Here is a 24,102-nt window from a genome sequence, read left to right on the forward strand (position 1 = left end):
CGTTTAATTGGCCTATGGAACTCGATAGAAACGGTCTGATCCATAACTCTGTACCAAACGGTTTGTTACAGTCTAGCCATGCTGTAGTAATAGACTATAATACTAATTGTTTTAGGTGTGGCTCAGTTGGTAGAGCATGGTGTTTGCAACGCCAGGGTTATGGGTTCGATTCCCACGGGGGGGGACCATTACGGAGAAAAAGAAAATGTATGAAAATGTATGCATTCACTACTGTAAGTCGCTCTGGATAAGAGCGTCTGCTAAAATGTAAATTGTTTTAGGCTGCTGCTCTAAGGTTTATCCACGAGATGGCTCTGCACCCCACTGTTGGCTGTAGTGTTCTCCAGTGGTTCTGTCTCAGGTATGGTTCCGCCCATTCCTCTCATTCCCCTTCACGGATCCAGTCACGGCCCAAATCGCTCTCAACATGCCACCGTCGTGTTCCTCTGCAGTCCCATGACTCTTTCAACGACTACTGCTGTAACTTCATTCAATGATTTCGTTTTTTTTTTTTATTGTTTTGAGAACATTTCAGGTCATATTTTTTTTTTCTCCCATCGTCGCTGATCCAGGAAACCTTGAAAATGTGGATGTTGTGATCGAAGGAATGGCGGAATGTTTATAACTTTTTTTAAATATTAGATAGTGAATTTTGTGTAACATCGACCTGGGTTTAAAAAATGGGATTACAACACCTCATTTGCTGTTTGCTTGTTGCTGCTTGTGTTGGGCTCAGTTCGGCAAGTCCAACTAGCTGTGATGAAGTGCGCAAAGTTTTTCATCTGCGGCAGATTGGACCAGTGAAATCACTGCCGGAGAGACCGAGAGAAGGTAGGCCTACGGTAGTTTTTTTTAAATACATTTATAAACTGATTTAATATATCTGCACGTTTCTTTACCATTTTTTATATCAAGAGTTGCCAAAGTGACTGCTTTGGATGACGGTCTCAAGACGTGCTTTATTCAGTCACACATGGCTGGGGTTGTTGAACCATGGCACACTGCCGTATTCTGTATTCTGTAGACCTATGGCACACTGCCGTAGCCTGTATTCTGTAGACCTATGGCACACTGCCGTAGCCTGTATTCTGTAGACCTATGGCACACTGCCGTAGCCTGTATTCTGTAGACCTATGGCACACTGCCGTAGCCTGTATTCTGTAGACCTATGGCACACTGCCGTAGCCTGTATTCTGTAGATCTATGGCACACTGCCGTAGCCTGTATTCTGTAGACCTATGACAAACTGCCGTAGCCTGTATTCTGTAGATCTATGGCACACTGCCGTAGCCTGTATTCTGTAGACCTATGGCACACTGCCGTAGCCTGTATTCTGTAGCTCTATGACAAACTGCCGTAGCCTGTATTCTGTAGATCTATGGCACACTGCCGTAGCCTGTATTCTGTAGACCTATGGCACACTGCCGTAGCCTGTATTCTGTAGACCTATGGCACACTGCCGTAGCCTGTATTCTGTAGATCTATGGCACACTGCCGTAGCCTGTATTCTGTAGATCTATGGCACACTGCCGTAGCCTGTATTCTGTAGACCTATGGCACACTGCCGTAGCCTGTATTCTGTAGACCTATGGCACACTGCCGTAGCCTGTATTCTGTAGATCTATGGCACACTGCCGTAGCCTGTATTCTGTAGCTCTATGACAAACTGCCGTAGCCTGTATTCTGTAGATCTATGGCACACTGCCGTAGCCTGTAGTATGTAGATCTATGGCACACTGCCGTAGCCTGTATTCTGTAGACCTATGGCACACTGCCGTAGCCTGTATTCTGTAGACCTATGGCACACTGCCGTAGCCTGTATTCTGTAGACCTATGGCACACTGCCGTAGCCTGTATTCTGTAGACCTATGGCACACTGCCGTAGCCTGTATTCTGTAGCTCTATGACAAACTGCCGTAGCCTGTATTCTGTAGATCTATGGCACACTGCCGTAGCCTGTATTCTGTAGACCTATGGCACACTGCCGTAGCCTGTATTCTGTAGACCTATGGCACACTGCCGTAGCCTGTAGTATGTAGATCTATGGCACACTGCCGTAGCCTGTATTCTGTAGATCTATGGCACACTGCCGTAGCCTGTAGTATGTAGACCTATGGCACACTGCCGTAGCCTGTATTCTGTAGATCTATGGCACACTGCCGTAGCCTGTATTCTGTAGACCTATGGCACACTGCCGTAGCCTGTATTCTGTAGATCTATGGATCCTGATTAGTTAGTATATTACGTTCTACTAACTGTATTGATTACCATGACTACATGTTCTCTCATCCCATTGGTTATCTAGCTGTATTGATTACCATGACTACATGTTCTCTCATCCCATTGGTTATCTAACTGTATTGATTACCATGACTACATGTTCTCACATCCCATTGGTTATCTAACTGTATAGATTACCATGACTACATGTTCTCTTATCCCATTGGTTATCTAACTTTATTTATTACCATGACCACATGTTCTCTTATCCCATTGGTTATCTAGCTGTATTGATTACCATGACTACATGCTCTCTCATCCCATTGGTTATCTAACTGTATTGATTACCATGACTACATGTTCTCTCATCCCATTGGTTATCTAACTGTATAGATTACCATGACTACATGTTCTCTCATCCCATTGGTTATCTAACTGTATTTATTACCATGACTACATGTTCTCTCATCCCATTGGTTATCTAGCTGTATTGATTACCATGACTACTTGTTCTCTCATCCCATTGGTTATCTAGCTGTATTTATTACCATGACTACTTGTTCTCTCATCCCATTGGTTATCTAACTGTATTGATTACCATGACTACATGTTCTCTTATCCCATTGGTTATCTAACTGTATTGATTACCATGACTACATGTTCTCTCATCCCATTGGTTATCTAACTGTTATAATAAACTGCGTGTTTCGAGACCTGAACGCTGATTGGCTGAAATACCACGGATATTACAAAATATATATATATTTTTTTTTACACGTCTCTAATTACATTGGTAACTAGTTTATTATAGTAATAAGGCACCTCTGGGGTTTGTGGTATATGGCCAGTATCCAGGCGCCGCCTTGTACATAAGAACAGGCCTTAGCCGTGGTATATTGGCCATATACCACACCCCCCCCCCCCCCCCCTCGGTCCTTATTGGTTAGATAAACTCTGTGGGCTGAGGCTGCTGTATCTGTTTATTATTACAGGCCCGTTTAGGCTGATTTTTGTCAGAGGAATGTGAAAGGTACAGGTGGTTTTCAAGATGAGCCTTGTTTTCGGGTTGGAAGTTTACTAAAAGCCAAGGGAATCGTACTCCTTTTAGACTCTGTCAAAACGGGCTGGGGTCATGGGGTCATGGGGTCATGGGGTCATAGGGTCGCGGCACTTGACAGAGAGAGAATATTTTTTTTGTATTATGTTTCCTCTTTGTGTTCTCCTAAATATTATAAAGGAGAGGAGAAAAGGATGAAACAGCCAACTATCAGAGACTAGGAGTCAATGTCTTGGTAGCTATGGGCCTCAGTATTCTATCTACAGGGCCTCAGTAGCTATGGGCCTCAGTAGCTATGGGCCTCAGTAGCTATGGGCCTCAGTAGCTATGGGCCTCAGTATTCTATCTACAGGGCCTCAGTAGCTATGGGCCTCAGTATTCTATCTACAGGGCCTCAGTAGCTATGGGCCTCAGTATTCTATCTACAGGGCCTCAGTAGCTATGGGCCTCAGTAGCTATGGGCCTCAGTAGCTATGGGCCTCAGTAGCTATGGGCCTCAGTATTCTATCTACAGGGCCTCAGTAGCTATGGGCCTCAGTATTCTATCTACAGGGCCTCAGTAGCTATGGGCCTCAGTATTCTATCTACAGGGCCTCAGTAGCTATGGGCCTCAGTATTCTATCTACAGGGCCTCAGTATTCTATCTACAGGGCCTCAGTATTCTATCTACAGGGCCTCAGTATTCTATCTACAGGACCTCAGTATTCTATCTACAGGGCCTCAGTATTCTATCTACGGGGCCTCAGTAGCTATGGGCCTCAGTATTCTATCTACAGGGCCTCAGTATTCTATCTACAGGGCCTCAGTAGCTATGGGTCTCAGTATTCCATCTACAGGGCCTCAGTAGCTATGGGCCTCAGTATTCTATCTACAGGTCCTTAGTATTCCATCTACTGGGCCTCAGTAGCTATGGGCCTCAGTATTCTATCTACGGGGCCTCAGTATTCTATCTACAGGGCCTCAGTAGCTATGGGCCTCAGTATTCTATCTACGGGGCCTCAGTATTCTATCTACGGGGCCTCAGTAGCTATGGGCCTCGGTATTCTATCTACAGGGCCTCAGTATTCTATCTACTGGGCCTCAGTAGCTATTGGCCTCAGTATTCTATCTACAGGGCCTCAGTAGCTATGGGCCTCAGTATTCTATCTACGGGGCCTCAGTATTCTATCTACGATGCCTTAGTAGCTATGGGCCTCGGTATTCTATCTACAGGGCCTCAGTATTCTATCTACTGGGCCTCAGTAGCTATTGGCCTCAGTATTCTATCTACAGGGCCTCAGTAGCTATGGGCCTCAGTATTCTATCTTCAGGGCCTCAGTATTCTATCTACAGGGCCTCAGTATTCTATCTACTGGGCCTCAGTATTCTATCTACAGGGCCTCAGTAGCTATGGGTCTCAGTATTCTATCTACAGGGCCTCAGTATTCTATCTACAGGGCCTCAGTATTCTATCTACAGGGCCTCAGTAGCTATGGGCCTCAGTATTCTATCTACAGGGTCTCCGTATTCTATCTACAGGGCCTCAGTATTCTATCTACAGGGCCTCAGTAGCTATGGGTCTCAGTATTCTATCTACAGGGCCTCAGTATTCTATCTACAGGGCCTCAGTATTCTATCTACAGGGCCTCAGTAGCTATGGGCCTCAGTATTCTATCTACAGGGTCTCCGTATTCTATCTACAGGGCCTCAGTATTCTATCTACAGGGCCTCAGTAGCTATGGGCCTCAGTATTCTATCTACAGGGCCTCAGTAGCTATGTGTCTCAGTATTCTATCTACAGGGCCTCAGTATTCTATCTACAGGGCCTCAGTATTCTATCTACAGGGCCTCAGTATTCTATCTACAGGGCCTCAGTATTCTATCTACAGGGCCTCAGTATTCTATCTACAGGGCCTTAGTATTCTATCTACTGGGCCTCAGTATTCTATCTACTGGGCCTCAGTATTCTATCTACTGGGCCTCACTATTCTATCTATGGGGCCTCAGTATTCCATCTACTGGGCCTCAGTAGCTATGGGCCTCACTATTCTATCTACAGGGCCTCAGTAGCTATGGGCCTCAGTATTCTATCTACAGGGCCTCAGTAGCTATGGGCCTCAGTATTCTATCTACTGGGCCTCAGTATTCCATCTACAGGGCCTCAGTAGCTATGGGCCTCAGTATTCTATCTACTGGGCCTCAGTATTCTATCTACTGGGCCTCAGTAGCTATGGGCCTCAGTATTCTATCTACTGGGCCTCAGTATTCCATCTACAGGGCCTCAGTAGCTATGGGCCTCAGTATTTTATCTACAGGGCCTCAGTATTCTATCTACGGGGCCTCAGTAGCTATGGGCCTCAGTATTCTATCTACTGGGCCTCAGTATTCCATCTACATGGCCTCAGTAGCTATGGGCCTCAGTATTCTATCTACAGGGCCTCAGTATTCTATCTACAGGGCCTCAGTAGCTATGGGCCTCAGTATTCTATCTACAGGGCCTCAGTATTCTATCTTCAGGGCCTCAGTAGCTATGGGCCTCAGTATTCTATCTACAGGGCCTCAGTATTCTATCTACTGGGCCTCAGTATTCTATCTACTGGGCCTCAGTAGCAATGGGCCTCAGTATTCTATCTACTGGGCCTCAGTATTCCATCTACAGGGCCTCAGTAGCTATGGGCCTCAGTATTTTATCTACAGGGCCTCAGTATTCTATCTACGGGGCCTCAGTAGCTATGGGCCTCAGTATTCTATCTACTGGGCCTCAGTATTCCATCTACAGGGCCTCAGTAGCTATGGGTCTCAGTATTTTATCTACAGGGCCTCAGTATTCTATCTACGGGGCCTCAGTAGCTATGGGCCTCAGTAGCTATGGGCCTCAGTATTCTATCTACTGGGCCTCAGTATTCCATCTACAGGGCCTCAGTAGCTATGGGCCTCAGTATTCTATCTACAGGGCCTCAGTATTCTATCTACAGGGCCTCAGTATTCTATGGGCCTCAGTATTCTATCTACAGGGCCTCAGTATTCTATCTTCAGGGCCTCAGTAGCTATGGGCCTCAGTAGCTATGGGCCTCAGTATTCTATCTACAGGGCCTCAGTAGCTATGGGCCTCAGTATTCTATCTACAGGGCCTCAGTAGCTATGGGCCTCAGTATTCTATCTACAGGGCCTCAGTATTCTATCTTCAGGGCCTCAGTAGCTATGGGCCTCAGTAGCTATGGGCCTCAGTATTCTATCTACAGGGCCTCAGTATTCTATCTACAGGGCCTCAGTATTCTATCTTCAGGGCCTCAGTAGCTATGGGCCTCAGTATTCTATGGGCCTCAGAATACTGAGGCCCTGTAGATAGAATACTGAGGCCCTGTAGATAGAATACTATCTACAGGTCCTCAGTAGCTATGGGCCTCAGTAGCTATGGGCCTCAGTAGCTATGGGCCTCAGTAGCTATGGGCCTCATACCTTTTTTTAATTCACATCATTCCCTCATGTGTTTTGGACAATGCACTTGACTAGAGAACATTTCCAGAAGCCATTAGCTGAGAGATAATATTCATTATCTCTGTTGACGCAGCTGCCGTCCCGACGCTGGACTCACTGAACAGATTCACACGGAGGCACTTTTGTCCAGCTCTGTATTTGTGGTTGGACATGTGTCTGAAATGGCTTCCTATTCCCGTCTGTCTGTCCACTACCCGTTGTTGTTGTTGACCAGTGTATATAGTGTGTATATTTCAGACGCAGCCATGTTTTTTTTCCAGGACGTAGGGCGCTCGCTGTTTTTTTGGGTTGTTGTTGGATCTAAAGATCACATGATATTTTTAGTTAGTGTTTCGGTGTTCAGAACAACAGAACTGTTCTCTAGCTGTCTGTGCGGCTTGTTCGGGGGGGGGGGGGGGGGAGATAAACACCTTTTATTTACGTTTTAAAGTTTAAAGTAAACAAGACGGATTCATCACTTAGTTCAACTCAATACATACAATGGTTCTCACTTAAAAAAAAAAAAAAAAAAAAGATTTATGTGTCTGAATTGAATTATTTTAGATTTTTTGTTGTTGTTGTGGTCAGACAATCAATCGTCTGTGTGCTTCCATTAACCAGAGGCCCTGGGTGGTGGTATGTTGGCCTCTGCACTCCACCTGGAATATCTAACTAGGAGAAACACTGCCTCTGTGACTAATTCTAAAACTATGAAGATAAAAAATCTCTCTCTCTCTCGATTCATCTCCCAGATATTGTAGAGTAGCATGGTTTGTTATTTTAGCGTCACTATCCACGATGCCATCATCATCATCATCATCATCATCATCATCATCATCATCATCACACCACACAGAGCTGGTTGATCTGTTGTTTCTGAACGTGGTTCTGTTCTACTGGGTCACTGAGTGAATGTGGTTCTGTTCTACTGGGTCACTGAGTGAATGTGGTTCTGTTCTACTGGGTCACTGAGTGAATGTGGTTCTGTTCTACTGGGTCACTGAGTGAATGTGGTTCTGTTCTACTGGGTCACTGAGTGAACGTGGTTCTGTTCTACTGGGTCACTGAGTGAACGTGGTTCTGTTCTACTGGGTCACTGAGTGAATGTGGTTCTGTTCTACTGGGTCACTGAGTGAATGTGGTTCTGTTCTACTGGGTCACTGAGTGAACGTGGTTCTGTTCTACTGGGTCACTGAGTGAACGTGGTTCTGTTCTACTGGGTCACTGAGTGAACGTGGTTCTGTTCTACTGGGTCACTGAGTGAATGTGGTTCTGTTCTACTGGGTCACTGAGTGAATGTGGTTCGTTTCTACTGGGTCACTGAGTGAATGTGGTTCTGTTCTACTGGGTCACTGAGTGAATGTGGTTCTGTTCTACTGGGTCACTGAGTGAATGTGGTTCTGTTCTACTGGGTCACTGAGTGAATGTGGTTCTGTTCTACTGGGTCACTGAGTGAATGTGGTTCTGTTCTACTGGGTCACTGAGTGAATGTGGTTCTGTTCTACTGGGTCACTGAGTGAACGTGGTTCTGTTCTACTGTTCTACTGGACCACTGAGTGAACGTGGTTCTGTTCTACTGGGTCACTGAGTGAACGTGGTTCTGTTCTACTGGGTCACTGAGTGAACGTGGTTCTGTTCTACTGGGTCACTGAGTGAATGTGGTTCTGTTCTACTGGGTCACTGAGTGAACGTGGTTCTGTTCTACTGGGTCACTGAGTGAATGTGGTTCTGTTCTACTGGGTCACTGAGGGAACGTGGTTCTGTTCTACTGGGTCACTGAGGGAACGTGGTTCTGTTCTACTGGGTCACTGAGTGAACGTGGTTCTGTTCTACTGGGTCACTGAGTGAACGTGGTTCTGTTCTACTGGGTCACTGAGTGAACGTGGTTCTGTTCTACTGGGTCACTGAGTGAATGTGGTTCTGTTCTACTGGGTCACTGAGTGAACGTGGTTCTGTTCTACTGGGTCACTGAGTGAATGTGGTTCTGTTCTACTGGGTCACTGAGTGAACGTGGTTCTGTTCTACTGGGTCACTGAGTGAATGTGGTTCTGTTCTACTGGGTCACTGAGTGAACGTGGTTCTGTTCTACTGGGTCACTGAGTGAACGTGGTTCTGTTCTACTGGGTCACTGAGTGAACGTGGTTCTGTTCTACTGGGTCACTGAGTGAATGTGGTTCTGTTCTACTGGGTCACTGAGTGAACGTGGTTCTGTTCTACTGGGTCACTGAGTGAACGTGGTTCTGTTCTACTGGGTCACTGAGTGAACGTGGTTCTGTTCTACTGGGTCACTGAGTGAATGTGGTTCTGTTCTACTGGGTCACTGAGTGAATGTGGTTCTGTTCTACTGGACCACTGAGTGAACGTGGTTCTGTTCTACTGTACTACTGGACCACTGAGTGAACGTGGTTCTGTTCTACTGTTCTACTGGACCACTGAGTGAACGTGGTTCTGTTCTACTGGGTCACTGAGTGAATGTGGTTCTGTTCTACTGGGTCACTGAGTGAATGTGGTTCTGTTCTACTGGGTCACTGAGTGAATGTGGTTCTGTTCTACTGGGTCACTGAGTGAACGTGGTTCTGTTCTACTGGGTCACTGAGTGAACGTGGTTCTGTTCTACTGGGTCACTGAGTGAACGTGGTTCTGTTCTACTGGACCACTGAGTGAACGTGGTTCTGTTCTACTGTACTACTGGACCACTGAGTGAACGTGGTTCTGTACTACTGGACCACTGAGTGAAGGTGGTTCTGTTCTACTGGACCACTGAGTGAACGTGGTTCTGTTCTACTGGACCACTGAGTGAACGTGGTTCTGTTCTACTGTTCTACTGGACCACTGAGTGAACGTGGTTCTGTTCTACTGTTCTACTGGACCACTGAGTGAACGTGGTTCTGTACTACTGGACCACTGAGTGAACTTGGTTCTGTTCTACTGGACCACTGAGTGAACGTGGTTCTGTTCTACTGGACCACTGAGTGAACGTGGTTCTGTACTACTGTTCTACTGGACCACTGAGTGAACGTGGTTCTGTTCTACTGGACCACTGAGTGAACGTGGTTCTGTACTACTGTTCTACTGGACCACTGAGGGAACGTGGTTCTGTTCTACTGGGTCACTGAGTGAACGTGGTTCTGTTCTACTGGACCACTGAGTGAACGTGGTTCTGTTCTACTGGACCACTGAGTGAACGTGGTTCTGTACTACTGTTCTACTGGACCACTGAGTGAATGTGGTTCTGGACCACTGGATCACTGAGTTTTTCTTAACAGCGTCTCGTCCACCAGACGTCTCGTCCACCAGACGTCTCGTCCAACTGCAACATCTGTGGAAGAATGATACGCTTTTAGTGTTGTCTATGGGTCTGGTGCTGAGAGACAATGGACCGCTGAGTAAATTATAGCTGAGCTGTGGGCTGGCCGCTGCTCGGACTGCCTCTCCTCTCTGCCTCCTCCTTTTCTCTCTCTGCCTCTCTTTCCCTCCTCCTCTCTGCCTCTCTCACTCCTCCTCTCTGCCTCGCTCACTCTCTTCCTCTCTCTTTCCCTCCTCCTCTCTGCCTCTCTCACTCCTCCTCTCTGCTTCTTTCCCTCCTCCTCGCTGCCTGTTTCCCTCCTCTCTGCCTCTCTCTCCTCTCCCCCACCTCTCTGCCTCTCTTCCTCCTCTCTGCCACCTCTCTCCTCTCTTCCTCTCTCTCTCTCTCCTCTCTGCCTCTCTCTCCTGTCCGCCTCTCTCTCTCTCTCTCCTCTCCGCCTCTCTCTCCCACCTCTCTGCCTCCCTTCAGTTCAATTCAAAGGGCTTTTATTGGCATGGGGAAAAATATATGTTTACACTGCCAAAGCAAATGGAGTAGACAAACAAAATGAAAATGAACAAGGAAAAACATGGCACTCACAAACATTTTTTTTAAAGAATAGACATGTTATTGTCTCTGTACAGTGTTGTAAAAATATGCAAGTAGTTGATGTATGAAAGGGAAAATAAATGGATAAATATGGGTTGTATTTACAATGTTTGTTCTTCACTGATTACCCCCTTTTTCTTGTGGCAACAGGCCACACATCTTGCTGCTTGTGTCACGGCACACTGCGATATTTCACCTAACAGATATGGGAGTTTATCAATGTTTTGATTTGTTATTTTAAAATTCTTTCTGGGTCTGTGGGAAATATGCGTCTGTGATGTAGTTATACATTTGACAGGAAGTGTAGCTCAGTTTCCACATTTTGTGGGCACAAAGGAAGACCTGGCTCTCGAAGAGAAGACTGCCTATGGCGACCTCCCTAAATAGCAAGGCTCTGCTCACGGAGTCTGTACATAGTCAAGGATTTTCTTAATTTGTGGTCAGTCACAGTGGTCAGGTATTCTGCCACTGTGTCCTCTCTCAGTTTAGGGACAAATAGCATTCTAGTTTGCTCTGTTATTTTTTTGTTAATTCTTTCCAATGTGTCAAGTAATTATCTTTTTGTTTTCTCATGGTTTGGTTGGGTCTAATTGTGTTGCTGTCCTGGGTCTCTGTGGGGTCTGTTTGTGTTGCTGTCCTGGGGCTCTGTGGGGTCTGTTTGTGTTGCTGTCCTGGGGCTCTGTGGGGTCTAATTGTGTTGCTGTCCTGGGGCTCTGTGGGGTCTGTTTGTGTTGCTGTCCTGGGGCTCTGTGAGGTCTGTTTGTGTTGCTGTCCTGGGGCTCTGTGGGGTCTGTTTGTGTTTGTGAACAGAGCCCCAGGACCAGCTTGCTTAGGGGACTCTACTCCAGGTTCATCTCTCTGTAGGTGATGGCTTTGTTATGGAAGGTTTGGGAATCGCTTCCTTTTAGGTGGTTGTAGAATTTAACGGCTCTTTCAGTTCCCCCAGGGGACGTATTAATTTGGTGTTTGTCCCATTTAGTGAATTCTTGGTTGGTGAGCAACACCAGACCTCACAACCATAAAGAACAATGGGTTCTACAGATGAATGGGTTCTACAGATGAATGGGTTCTACAGATGAATGGGTTCTACAGGTTAATGGGTTCTACAGATGAATGGGTTCTACAGATGAATGGGTTCTACAGATGAATGGGTTCTACAGGTTAATGGGTTCTACAGATGAATGGGTTCTACAGATGAATGGGTTCTACAGATGAATGGGTTCTACAGATTAATGGGTTCTACAGATTAATGGGTTCTACAGATGAATGGGTTCTACAGGTTAATGGGTTCTACAGATGAATGGGTTCTACAGATGAATGGTTTCTACAGGTTAATGGGTTCTACAGATGAATGGGTTCTACAGATGAATGGGTTCTACAGGTTAATGGGTTCTACAGATGAATGGGTTCTACAGATGAATGGGTTCTACAGATGAATGGGTTCTACAGATGAATGGGTTCTACAGGTTAATGGGTTCTACAGATGAATGGGTTCTACAGATGAATGGGTTCTACAGGTTAATGGGTTCTACAGGTGTCCCATCCCCTTTAATGGCTCATCTGGCCCTTTAATGGCTCATCGGGCCCTTTAATGGCCCATCGGGCCCTTTAATGGCTCATCTGGCCCTTTAATGGCTCATCTGGCCCTTTAATGGCGCATCTGGCCCTTTAATGGCTCATCTGGCCCTTTAATGGCTCATCTGGCCCTTTAATGGCCCATCTGGCCCTTTAATGGCTCATCTGGCCCTTTAATGGCTCATCGGGCCCTTTAATGGCTCATCGGGCTCATCTGGCCCTTTAATGGCCCATCTGGCCCTTTAATGGCGCATCTGGCCCTTTAGTGGCTCATCGTGCCCTTTAGTGGCTCATCTGGCCCTTTAATGGCTCATCTGGCCCTTTAATGGCTCATCTGGCCCTTTAATGGCTCATCTGGCCCTTTAATGGCTCATCTGGCCCTTTAATGGCGCATCTGGCCCTTTAATGGCGCATCTGGCCCTTTAATGGCTCATCTGGCCCTTTAATGGCTCATCTGGCCCTTTAATGGCTCATCTGGCCCTTTAATGGCCCATCTGGCCCTTTAATGGCTCATCTGGCCCTTTAATGGCTCATCGGGCCCTTTAATGGCTCATCGGGCTCATCTGGCCCTTTAATGGCCCATCTGGCCCTTTAATGGCGCATCTGGCCCTTTAGTGGCTCATCGGGCCCTTTAGTGGCTCATCTGGCCCTTTAATGGCTCATCTGGCCCTTTAATGGCTCATCTGGCCCTTTAATGGCTCATCGGGCCCTTTAATGGCTCATCGGGCCCTTTAATGGCTCATCGGGCTCATCTGGCCCTTTAATGGCCCATCTGGCCCTTTAATGGCGCATCTGGCCCTTTAGTGGCTCATCGGGCCCTTTAGTGGCTCATCTGGCCCTTTAATGGCTCATCTGGCCCTTTAATGGCTCATCTGGCCCTTTAATGGCTCATCTGGCCCTTTAATGGCTCATCGGGCCCTTTAATGGCTCATCGGGCCCTTTAATGGCTCATCGGGCCCTTTAGTGGCTCATCTGGCCCTTTAATGGCTCATCTGGCCCTTTAATGGCTCATCGGGCCCTTTAATGGCTCATCTGGCCCTTTAATGGCTCATCTGGCCCTTTAATGGCGCATCTGGCCCTTTAATGGCTCATCTGGCCCTTTAATGGCTCATCTGGCTCATCTGGCCCTTTAATGGCTCATCTGGCCCTTTAATGGCTCATCGGGCCCTTTAATGGCTCATCGGGCCCTTTAATGGCTCATCGGGTCCTTTAATGGCTCATCTGGCTCATCTGGCCCTTTAGTGGCTAATCTGGCCCTTTAATGGCTCATCGGGCCCTTTAATGGCGCATCTGGCCCTTTAATGGCCCATCTGGCCCTTTAGTGGCTCATCTGGCCCTTTAATGGCTCATCTGGCCCTTTAATGGCCCATCGGGCCCTTTAATGGCTCATCGGGCCCTTTAATGGCTCATCTGGCCCTTTAATGGCCCATCGGGCCCTTTAATGGCCATCTGGCCCTTTAATGGCCCATCGGGCCCTTTAATGGCTCATCGGGCCCTTTAGTGGCTCATCGGGCCCTTTAGTGGCTCATCTGGCCCTTTAGTGGCCCATCTGGCCCTTTAATGGCTCATCTGGCCCTTTAATGGCTCATCTGGCCCTTTAATGGCTCATCTGGCCCTTTAATGGCCCATCGGGCCCTTTAGTGGCTCATCGGGCCCTTTAGTGGCCCATCTGGCCCTTTAATGGCCCATCGGGCCCTTTAATGCCTCATCGGGCCCTTTAGTGGCTCATCTGGCCCTTTAGTGGCCCATCTGGCCCTTTAGTGGCTCATCGGGCCCTTTAATGGCTCATCTGGCCCTTTAATGGCTCATCTGGCCCTTTAATGGCTCATCGGGCCCTTTAATGGCTCATCGGGCCCTTTAGTGGCCCATCGGGCCCTTTAGTGGCCCATCGGGTCCTTTAGTGGCCCATCGGGCCCTTTAATGGCCCATCTGGCCCTTTAGTGGCCCATCGGGCCCTTTAGTGGCCCATCTGGCCCTTTAGTGGCCCATCGGGCCCTTTAGTGGCCCATCTGGCCCTTTAATGGCCCATCTGGCCCTTTAGTGGCCCATCGGGCCCTTTAGTGGCTCATCGGGCCCTTTAATGGCCCATCTGGCCCTTTAGTGGCCCATCGGGCCCTTTAGTGGCCCATCTGGCCCTTTAATGGCTCATCGGGCCCTTTAATGGCCCATCTGGCCCTTTAATGGCTCATCGGGCCCTTTAGTGGCTCATCGGGCCAGTGAGGAATGTTCCATCGAATGAGCCGGTCTGGTGATGGTTCTGTACTGCTGCTGCTCAGTTCATGGAAAAGATTGGAAATAACAAATAATACATACAAATTATCTACTTCCTCCTGATCTACTTCCTCCTGATCTACTTCCCCCTGATCTACTTCCTCCTGATTGATCTACTTCCTCCTGATCTACTTCCTCCTGATCTACTTCCTCCTGATCTACTTCCTCCCGTTCAACTTCCTCCTGATTGATCTACTTCCTCCCGACCTACTTCATCCTGATTGATCTACTTCCTCCCGATCTACTTCCTCCTGATTGATCTACTTCCTCCCGATCTACTTCCTCCTGATTGATCTACTTCCTCCCGATCTACTTCCTCCTGATTGATCTACTTCCTCCCGATCTACTTCCTCCTGATTGATCTACTTCCTCCCGATCTACTTCCTCCTGATTGATCTACTTCCTCCCGACCTACTTCATCCTGATTGATCTACTTCCTCCCGATCTACTTCCTCCTGATTGTTCTACTTCCCCCTGATCTACTACTTTACAGTTAACATTTAATTGGGAAGGTTTTGGAGAAAGTATTTTTGTCCACCAGATGGTTATGACATCACCTGGCTACACATGGAGTGATAGACAAACAGGCTCACCAGACAGACAGACAGGCAGACAGACAGGCACGCTCCACACAGACAGGCAGGCGGGTAGACAGGCAGGCACGCTCCACACAGACAGGCAGGCGGGTAGACAGGCAGGCAGACAGACAGACAGGCACGCTCCACACAGACAGGCAGGCAGGTAGACAGGCAGGCACGCTCCACACAGACAGGCAGGCAGGTAGACAGGCAGGCACGCTCCACACAGACAGGCAGGCAGGTAGACAGGCAGGCACGCTCCACACAGACAGGCAGGCAGGCAGGCAGACAGGCAGACAGACAGACAGGCACGCTCCACACAGACAGACAGGCAGACAGGTAGGCAGGTTTGTCTTTTTTAAACCAATAGTGGCTGACCAGGAAGTGGGATAATGCTGCATTGGTTGGATAGTAGCTGGTAGCTTGCTGTGTCTTTTAAACCAATAGTGGCTGACCAGGAAGTGGGATAATGCTGCATTGGTTGGATAGTAGCTGGTAGCTCGCTGGGTCTTTTAAACCAATAGTGGCTGACCAGGAAGCGGGATAATGCTGCATTGGTTGGATAGTAGCTGGTAGCTTGCTGTGTCTTTTAAAACAATAGTGGCTGACCAGGAAGTGGGATAATGCTGCATTGGTTGGATAGTAGCTCGCTGTGTCTTTTTTATACTTACTGACATTTGGTTAATGAGAGTTTGTGGTGGAACACGTGAACTTTGCATTGTACTTCCAGAATAGTTTGGTGAGCTGCTCCTAGCTATGTTAGCCTGTTGGTGACCCCCCCCCGCTATAAACAGTCCCACAGGAAAACAGTATTGGTGACGTGAAGGGGGGGGGGGGGCAAATCAGTCTGATCACCAATGAAAAGAAGATGCTGTTTTTGCAAAACCATTTGTAATATGAGACCTTTGACTCGTATTGACTCGTACTGACTCGTATTGACTCGTATTGACTCGTACTGACTCGTATTGACTCGCACTGACTTGTACTGACTCGTATTGACTCGTATTGACTCGTATTGACTCGTATTGACTCGTACTGACTCGTATTGACTCGTATTGACTCGTGGAAATGGCCTGACTCATCTGGAACTCACCTTAAACTACACGTGTAGATAGACTATAGATCAAACCAGAACCTTTCATCGTGTTGGACCGAGCCCAGTTTCTGTAAGTGTAAAGTTTTAAAATCAGGGCCCCTGAGGATCTTTTCATGGGTGTCTTATCTAGAGGATGAGGAATGTGTTAACGTGGGCCGTCTTCCTCTTCACCCCCAGGCCCGTCTTCCTCTTCTGCGTGACTCACCCCGAGGCCCGTCTTCCTCTTCACCCCCAGGCCCGTCTTCCTCTTCACCCCCAGGCCCGTCTTCCTCTTCTGCGTGACTCACCCCCAGGCCCGTCTTCCTCTTCTGGGTGACTCACCCCCAGGCCCGTCTTCCTCTTCACCCCCAGGCCCGTCTTCCTCTTCACCCCCAGGCCCGTCTTCCTCTTCACCCCCAGGCCCGTCTTCCTCTTCACCCCCAGGCCCGTCTTCCTCTTCACCCCCAGGCCCGTCTTCCTCTTCCTCTTCACCCCCAGGCCCGTCTTCCCCTTCACCCCCAGGCCCGTCTTCCTCTTCACCCCCAGGCCCGTCTTCCTTCTCACCCCCAGGCCCGTCTTCCTCTTCTGCGTGACTCACCCCCAGGCCCGTCTTCCTCTTCCTCTTCACCCCCAGGCCCGTCTTCCTCTTCACCCCCAGGCCCGTCTTCCCCTTCACCCCCAGGCCCGTCTTCCTCTTCCTTCTCACCCCCAGGCCCGTCTTCCTCTTCTGCGTGACTCACCCCCAGGCCCGTCTTCCTCTTCTGCGTGACTCACCCCCAGGCCCGTCTTCCTCTTCTGCGTGACTCACCCCCAGGCCCGTCTTCCTCTTCTGCGTGACTCACCCCCAGGCCCGTCTTCCTCTTCACCCCCAGGCCCGTCTTCCTCTTCACCCCCAGGCCCGTCTTCCTCTTCACCCCCAGGCCCGTCTTCCTCTTCACCCCCAGGCCCGTCTTCCTCTTCACCCCCAGGCCCCCCCCTATAACAACACAGGACAGGTTGTCTGATAGAGTGGAGGGAAGGGCTGTTTCAGCACGTCTGTCTGAAAACACTTTTTAGAGTAAGAAAGTTGTTTTGATTGTCGTGTGTATTTGTGTGTGTCGGTATATCTCTCTCTCTGTGTGTGTGTGTAGGTATATCTCTCTGTGTGTGTGTGTGTGTGTGTGTGTGTATCTCTCTGTGTGTGTATTTGTGTGTGTGTATCGGTATATCTCTGTGTGTGTGTATCTCTGTTTGTATCTGTGTTGGTATGTGTGTGTGTGTGTAGGTATATCTCTCTGTGTGTGTGTGTGTGTGTGTGTGTGTGTGTCTCTGTGTGTATCGGTATATCTCTGTGTGTGTGTATTTGTGTGTGTGTGTGTATCGGTATATCTCTGTGTGTGTGTATCTCTGTTTGTATCTGTGTTGGTGTGTGTGTGTGTGTGTGTCCTACGCGAGCAGGCAGCTTTTACACACGGCGTGGTAAATGTTGAACGTCACTTGTCGAAGTGATAGCGACGACACTCATGATTTCTTTCACACAAATCTGCCTTTCCGCATAACTCCTTCTGCCCCCGAGCTTGTTTCAACACGTAGACCGTCTGTGTGGACGTGGCGAAGGGGGTGTCGTCCAGTATCATGCGAGGAGAGACAACTAAGACAGCAATTTTGTGAGGATGATACTGGACCATCTGCCCATAAAGTGGACCGTTTTGTTTTAAAAAAAAATGCTTTTTAAATACAGGTTGAAATCCAAGTCGTGTGGCGCAGGGCCCTAATGATGTGGTTTTCACGTTGACTCCTATCTGGCAGGTTTTACCGCCACGTGGCAGTCACCTCTCTGGCAGGTTTTACTTCCACGCGGCAGTCACCTATCTGGCAGGTTTTACTTCCACGTGGCAGTCACCTATCTGGCAGGTTTTACTTCCACGTGGCAGTCACCTATCTGGCAGGTTTTACTGTCACGTGGCAGTCACCTATCTGGCAGGTTTTACCGCCACGTGGCAGTCACCTATCTGGCAGGTTTTACCGCCACGTGGCAGTCACCTATCTGGCAGGTTTTACTTCCACGTGGCAGTCACCTATCTGGCAGGTTTTACTTCCACGTGGCAGTCACCTATCTGGCAGGTTTTACTTCCACGTGGCAGTCACCTATCTGGCAGGTTTTACTGCCACGTGGCAGTCACCTATCTGGCAGGTTTTACTGCCACGTGGCAGTCACCTCTCTGGCAGGTTTTACTTCCACGTGGCAGTCACCTATCTGGCAGGTTTTACCGCCACGTGGCAGTCACCTATCTGGCAGGTTTTACCGCCACGTGGCAGTCACCTATCTGGCAGGTTTTACCGCCACGTGGCAGTCACCTATCTGGCAGGTTTTACCGCCACGTGGCAGTCACCTATCTGGCAGGTTTTACCGCCACGTGGCAGTCACCTATCTGGCAGGTTTTATTGCCACGTGGCAGTCACCTATCTGGCAGGTTTTACCGCCACGTGGCAGTCACCTATCTGGCAGGTTTTACCGCCACGTGGCAGTCACCTCTCTGGCAGGTTTTACCGCCACGTGGCAGTCACCTCTCTGGCAGGTTTTACCGCCACGTGGCAGTCACCTCTCTGGCAGGTTTTACCGCCACGTGGCAGTCACCTATCTGGCAGGTTTTACCGCCACGTGGCAGTCACCTCTCTGGCAGGTTTTACCGCCACGTGACAGTCACCTATCTGGCAGGTTTTACCGCCACGTGGCAGTCACCTATCTGGCAGGTTTTACCGCCACGTGGCAGTCACCTATCTGGCAGGTTTTACCGCCACGTGGCAGTCACCTATCTGGCAGGTTTTACCGCCACGTGGAAGTCACCTATCTGGCAGGTTTTACCGCCACGTGGCAGTCACCTATCTGGCAGGTTTTACCGCCACGTGGCAGTCACCTATCTGGCAGGTTTTACCACCACGTGGCAGTCACCTATCTGGCAGGTTTTACCGCCACGTGGCAGTCACCTCTCTGGCAGGTTTTACTCCCACGTGGCAGTCACCTATCTGGCAGGTTTTACCGCCACGTGGCAGTCACCTCTCTGGCAGGTTTTACCGCCACGTGGCAGTCACCTATCTGGCAGGTTTTACCGCCACGTGGCAGTCACCTATCTGGCAGGTTTTATTGCCACGTGGGAGTCACCTATCTGGCAGGTTTTACCGCCACGTGGCAGTCACCTATCTGGCAGGTTTTACCGCCACGTGGCAGTCACCTCTCTGGCAGGTTTTACCGCCACGTGGCAGTCACCTCTCTGGCAGGTTTTACCGCCACGTGGCAGTCACCTATCTGGCAGGTTTTACCGCCACGTGGCAGTCACCTCTCTGGCAGGTTTTACCGCCACGTGGCAGTCACCTATCTGGCAGGTTTTACCGCCACGTGGCAGTCACCTCTCTGGCAGGTTTTACCGCCACGTGGCAGTCACCTATCTGGCAGGTTTTACTGCCATGTTGCAGTCACCTATCTGGCAGGTTTTACTGCCACGTGGAAGTCACCTATCTGGCAGGTTTTACTGCCACGTGGCAGTCACCTATCTGGCAGGTTTTACTGCCACGTAGCAGTCACCTATCTGGCAGGTTTTACTGCCATGTTGCAGTCACCTATCTGGCAGGTTTTACTGCCATGTGGCAGTCACCTATCTGGCAGGTTTTATTGCCACGTGGCAGTCACCTATCTGGCAGGTTTTACCGCCACGTGGCAGTCACCTATCTGGCAGGTTTTACCGCCACGTGGCAGTCACCTATCTGGCAGGTTTTACCGCCACGTGGCAGTCACCTATCTGGCAGGTTTTACCTCCACGTGGCAGTCACCTATCTGGCAGGTTTTACTGCCACATGGCAGTCACCTATCTGGCAGGTTTTACTGCCACGTGGAAGTCCATTATCTGGCAGGTTTTACCGCCACGTGGCAGTCACCTATCTGGCAGGTTTTACTGCCACGTGGCAGTCACCTATCTGGCAGGTTTTACTGCCACGTGGCAGTCACCTATCTGGCAGGTTTTACTGCCACGTGGCAGTCACCTATCTGGCAGGTTTTACTGCCACGTGGCAGTCACCTATCTGGCAGGTTTTACTGCCACGTGGCAGTCACCTATCTGGCAGGTTTTACTGCCACGTGGCAGTCACCTATCTGGCAGGTTTTACTGCCACGTGGCAGTCACCTATCTGGCAGGTTTTACCGCCACGTGGCAGTCACCTATCTGGCAGGTTTTACCGCCACGTGGCAGTCACCTATCTGGCAGGTTTTACCCCCACGTGGCAGTCACCTATCTGGCAGGTTTTACTGCCATGTCGCAGTCACCTATCTGGCAGGTTTTACTGCCACGTGGCAGTCACCTATCTGGCAGGTTTTACTGCCACGTGGCAGTCACCTATCTGGCAGGTTTTACTGCCACGTGGCAGTCACCTATCTGGCAGGTTTTACTGCCATGTCGCAGTCACCTATCTGGCAGGTTTTACTGCCACGTGGCAGTCACCTATCTGGCAGGTTTTACTGGCAGTAATCGTCCCACTGGGTTAAGGAGGGGGAAAATCATTAGTGAATGACTCATTTGTGAATGTCGTTCATCTCTAGCTCCTCTCCTGCGTATGTCAGCGGTAGAACGACCTGATGATGAAACGGCATCTCTCGTCATCTTAAAGCATAGTACTATCTGGCTGAGCAATGGCGCTTTGTTTATCATCCATTCTGAGTGGATGAGTATGGCTAATGTTCCAGAACCCTCTCTCTCTATGATCACAATGGAAGACCTAATGTTCCAGAACCCTCTCTCTCTCTATGATCACAATGGAAGACCTAATGTTCCAGAACCCTCTCTCTCTATGATCACAATGGAAGACCTAATGTTCCAGAACCCTTTCTCTCTCTCTATGATCACAATGGAAGACCTAATGTTCCAGAACCCCCTCTCTCTCTATGATCACAATGGAAGACCTAATGTTCCAGAACCCTCTCTCTCTCTATGATCACAATGGAAGACCTAATGTTCCAGAACCCTCTCTCTCTCTATGATCACAATGGAAGACCTAATGTTCCAGAACCCTCTCTCTCTCTATGATCACAATGGAAGACCTAATGTTCCAGAACCCTCTCTCTCTCTATGATCACAATGGAAGACCTAATGTTCCAGAACCCTCTCTCTCTCTCTATGATCACAATGGAAGACCCAATGTTCCAGAACCCCCTCTCTCTCTATGATCACAATGGAAGACCTAATGTTCCAGAACCCTCTCTCTCTATGATCACAATGGAAGACCTAATGTTCCAGAACCCTCTCTCTCTCTCTCTCTATGATCACAATGGAAGACCTAATGTTCCAGAACCCTCTCTCTCTCTCTCTCTATGATCACAATGGAAGACCTAATGTTCCAGAACCATCTCTCTCTCTCTCTCTATGATCACAATGGAAGACCTAATGTTCCAGAACCCTCTCTCTCTCTATGATCACAATGGAAGACCTAATGTTCCAGAACCCTCTCTCTCTCTCTCTATGATCACAATGGAAGACCTAATGTTCCAGAACCCTCTCTCTCTCTATGATCACAATGGAAGACCTAATGTTCCAGAACCCTCTCTCTCTCTATGATCACAATGGAAGACCTGTTCATGTAATGTGGCATAACAACGGAGTAACAGTAATTTATTCCCCTCCAGGTTCGGACCTCCAGGTGTGCCAGTCCAGGAACCTGACATGCTGTACTAAGAAGATGGAGGACAGGTACCAGGTGGCGGCCCAACGGGATGTTCAGAACCTCCTCCAGACCTCCTCCGCCAGCCTCAAGTTCCTCATCTCCAGGAACGTAGCAGCCTTCCAAGGTGAGTGGAGGGAGGGATGGGGGGGAGAAGGGGAGACGGGGGTGGAGGGAGGGATGGGGGGGAGACAGGGAGACGGGGGTGGGAGGGGTGCAGGAATGAGGGGACTTTGTCTGCCGGGGCCCACAGCAAACAGAGCCTGGTCTGTCCTCCCCCTCCCCCTCCTCTCACTCTGATCTGGAGATTAGGCTCAGTGACTAGACTGGTTCAGTGGCTCAGTGACTAGACTGGTTCAGTGGCTCAGTGACTAGACTGGTTCAGTGGCTAGTCTGGTTCAGTGGCTAGTCTGGTTCAGTGACTAGTCTGGTTCAGTGACTCAGTGACTAGACTGGTTCAGTGGCTCAGTGACTAGACTGGTTCAGTGGCTCAGTGACTAGACTGGTTCAGTGGCTCAGTGACTAGACTGGTTCAGTGGCTAGTCTGGTTCAGTGACTAGTCTGGTTCAGTGACTCAGTGACTAGACTGGTTCAGTGGCTCAGTGACTAGACTGGTTCAGTGGCTCAGTGACTAGACTGGTTCAGTGGCTCAGTGACTAGACTGGTTCAGTGGCTAGTCTGGTTCAGTGGCTAGTCTGGTTCAGTGACTAGTCTGGTTCAGTGACTCAGTGACTAGACTGGTTCAGTGGCTCAGTGACTAGACTGGTTCAGTGGCTCAGTGACTAGACTGGTTCAGTGGCTAGTCTGGTTCAGTGGCTAGTCTGGTTCAGTGACTAGTCTGGTTCAGTGACTAGTCTGGTTCAGTGACTCAGTGACTAGACTGGTTCAGTGGCTCAGTGACTAGACTGGTTCAGTGGCTCAGTGGCTAGACTGGATCAGTGGCTAGACTGGTTCAGTGACTAGTCTGGTTCAGTGACTAGTCTGGTTCAGTGGCTCAGTGGCTAGTCTGGTTCAGTGACTAGTCTGGTTCAGTGACTAGTCTGGTTCAGTGACTAGTCTGGCTCAGTGACTAGTCTGGTTCAGTGGCTAGTCTGGTTCAGTGACTAGTCTGGTTCAGTGGCTAGTCTGGTTCAGTGACTAGTCTGGTTCAGTGGCTAGTCTGGTTCAGTGACTAGTCTGGTTCAGTGACTAGTCTGGTTCAGTGACTAGTCTGGTTCAGTGACTCAGTGACTAGTCTGGATCAGTGACTAGTCTGGTTCAGTGGCTCAGTGGCTAGTCTGGCTCAGTGGCTAGTCTGGTTCAGTGGCTAGTCTGGTTCAGTGACTAGTCTGGTTCAGTGACTAGTCTGGTTCAGACGCCAGGTCAGTTACTGTCTGGGACGTGGAGACGCCATCTGGGACGTGGAGACGCCATCTGGGACGTGGAGACGCCATCTGAGACGTGGAGACGCCAGGTCAGTTACTGTCTGGGACGTGGAGACGCCATCTGGGACGTGGAGACGCCATCTGAGACGTGGAGACGCCAGGTCAGTTACTGTCTGGGACGTGGAGACGCCATCTGGGACGTGGAGACGCCATCTGGGACGTGGAGACGCCAGGTCTGTTACTGTCTGGGACGTGGAGACGCCATCTGGGACGTGGAGACGCCATCTGGGACGTGGAGACGCCAGGTCTGTTACTGTCTGGGACGTGGAGACGCCATCTGGGACGTGGAGACGCCATCTGGGACGTGGAGACGCCAGGTCTGTTACTGTCTGGGACGTGGAGACGCCATCTGGGACGTGGAGACGCCATCTGGGACGTGGAGACGCCAGGTCTGTTACTGTCTGGGACGTGGAGACGCCATCTGGGACGTGGAGACGCCATCTGGGACGTGGAGACACCAGGTCAGAGTCATGAGGACAGGTCGGGTGTCCGGACCACCTGGCTGCTGTTTGTTCTACCAAAGAAATGGTGGACAGAGAGAGAGAGAGACAGAGAGAGAGAGACAGACAGAGACATAGTCAGTCACCTCCTTTTAAGGTAATTGGTCCAGTCTATTCTCCTGTCTCTGTTCCCTGTATACCTCATGTCTCGTCGTCCTCCCCACCTCTCTACCCCCCCCTGATTTAATAGCGGCTCCCTGTCAGTGTTCATGTCGCCAGCCCAGCGGGATCCTGGGATAGCACAGGTTGCCATGGTCCCAGGACAAACCCCGGGAGAGAGGAATAGAGCTCTTCCAGTGACCCACTCAGCAGGCGCCGGCCTGGGCATTGTCCTGGGGCAGCCTGGGTATTGTCCTGGAGACGTGG

The 24,102-nt window shown here is 49.5% G+C and overlaps 1 protein-coding gene across 1 annotated transcript in view; it reads left to right on the plus strand.

Moving 5' to 3' along the window:
• Positions 1 to 226: 226 nt before the first annotated feature.
• Positions 227 to 24,102, plus strand: part of gpc5a (glypican 5a) — a 250,310-nt gene continuing 226,434 nt past the window's right edge. Inside the window, exons 1-2 of the mRNA XM_082963782.1 lie at positions 227 to 831; positions 21,778 to 21,939. Of these exons, the coding sequence (XP_082819908.1) occupies positions 681 to 831; positions 21,778 to 21,939 (313 nt within the window). The 5' untranslated portion in view covers positions 227 to 680. The remainder of the gene's footprint in view (positions 832 to 21,777; positions 21,940 to 24,102) is intronic.

Source organism: Salmo salar, chromosome 17 (assembly GCF_965601325.2).
Source record: "Salmo salar chromosome 17, fSalSal1, whole genome shotgun sequence".
Taxonomy (NCBI): domain Eukaryota; kingdom Metazoa; phylum Chordata; class Actinopteri; order Salmoniformes; family Salmonidae; genus Salmo; species Salmo salar.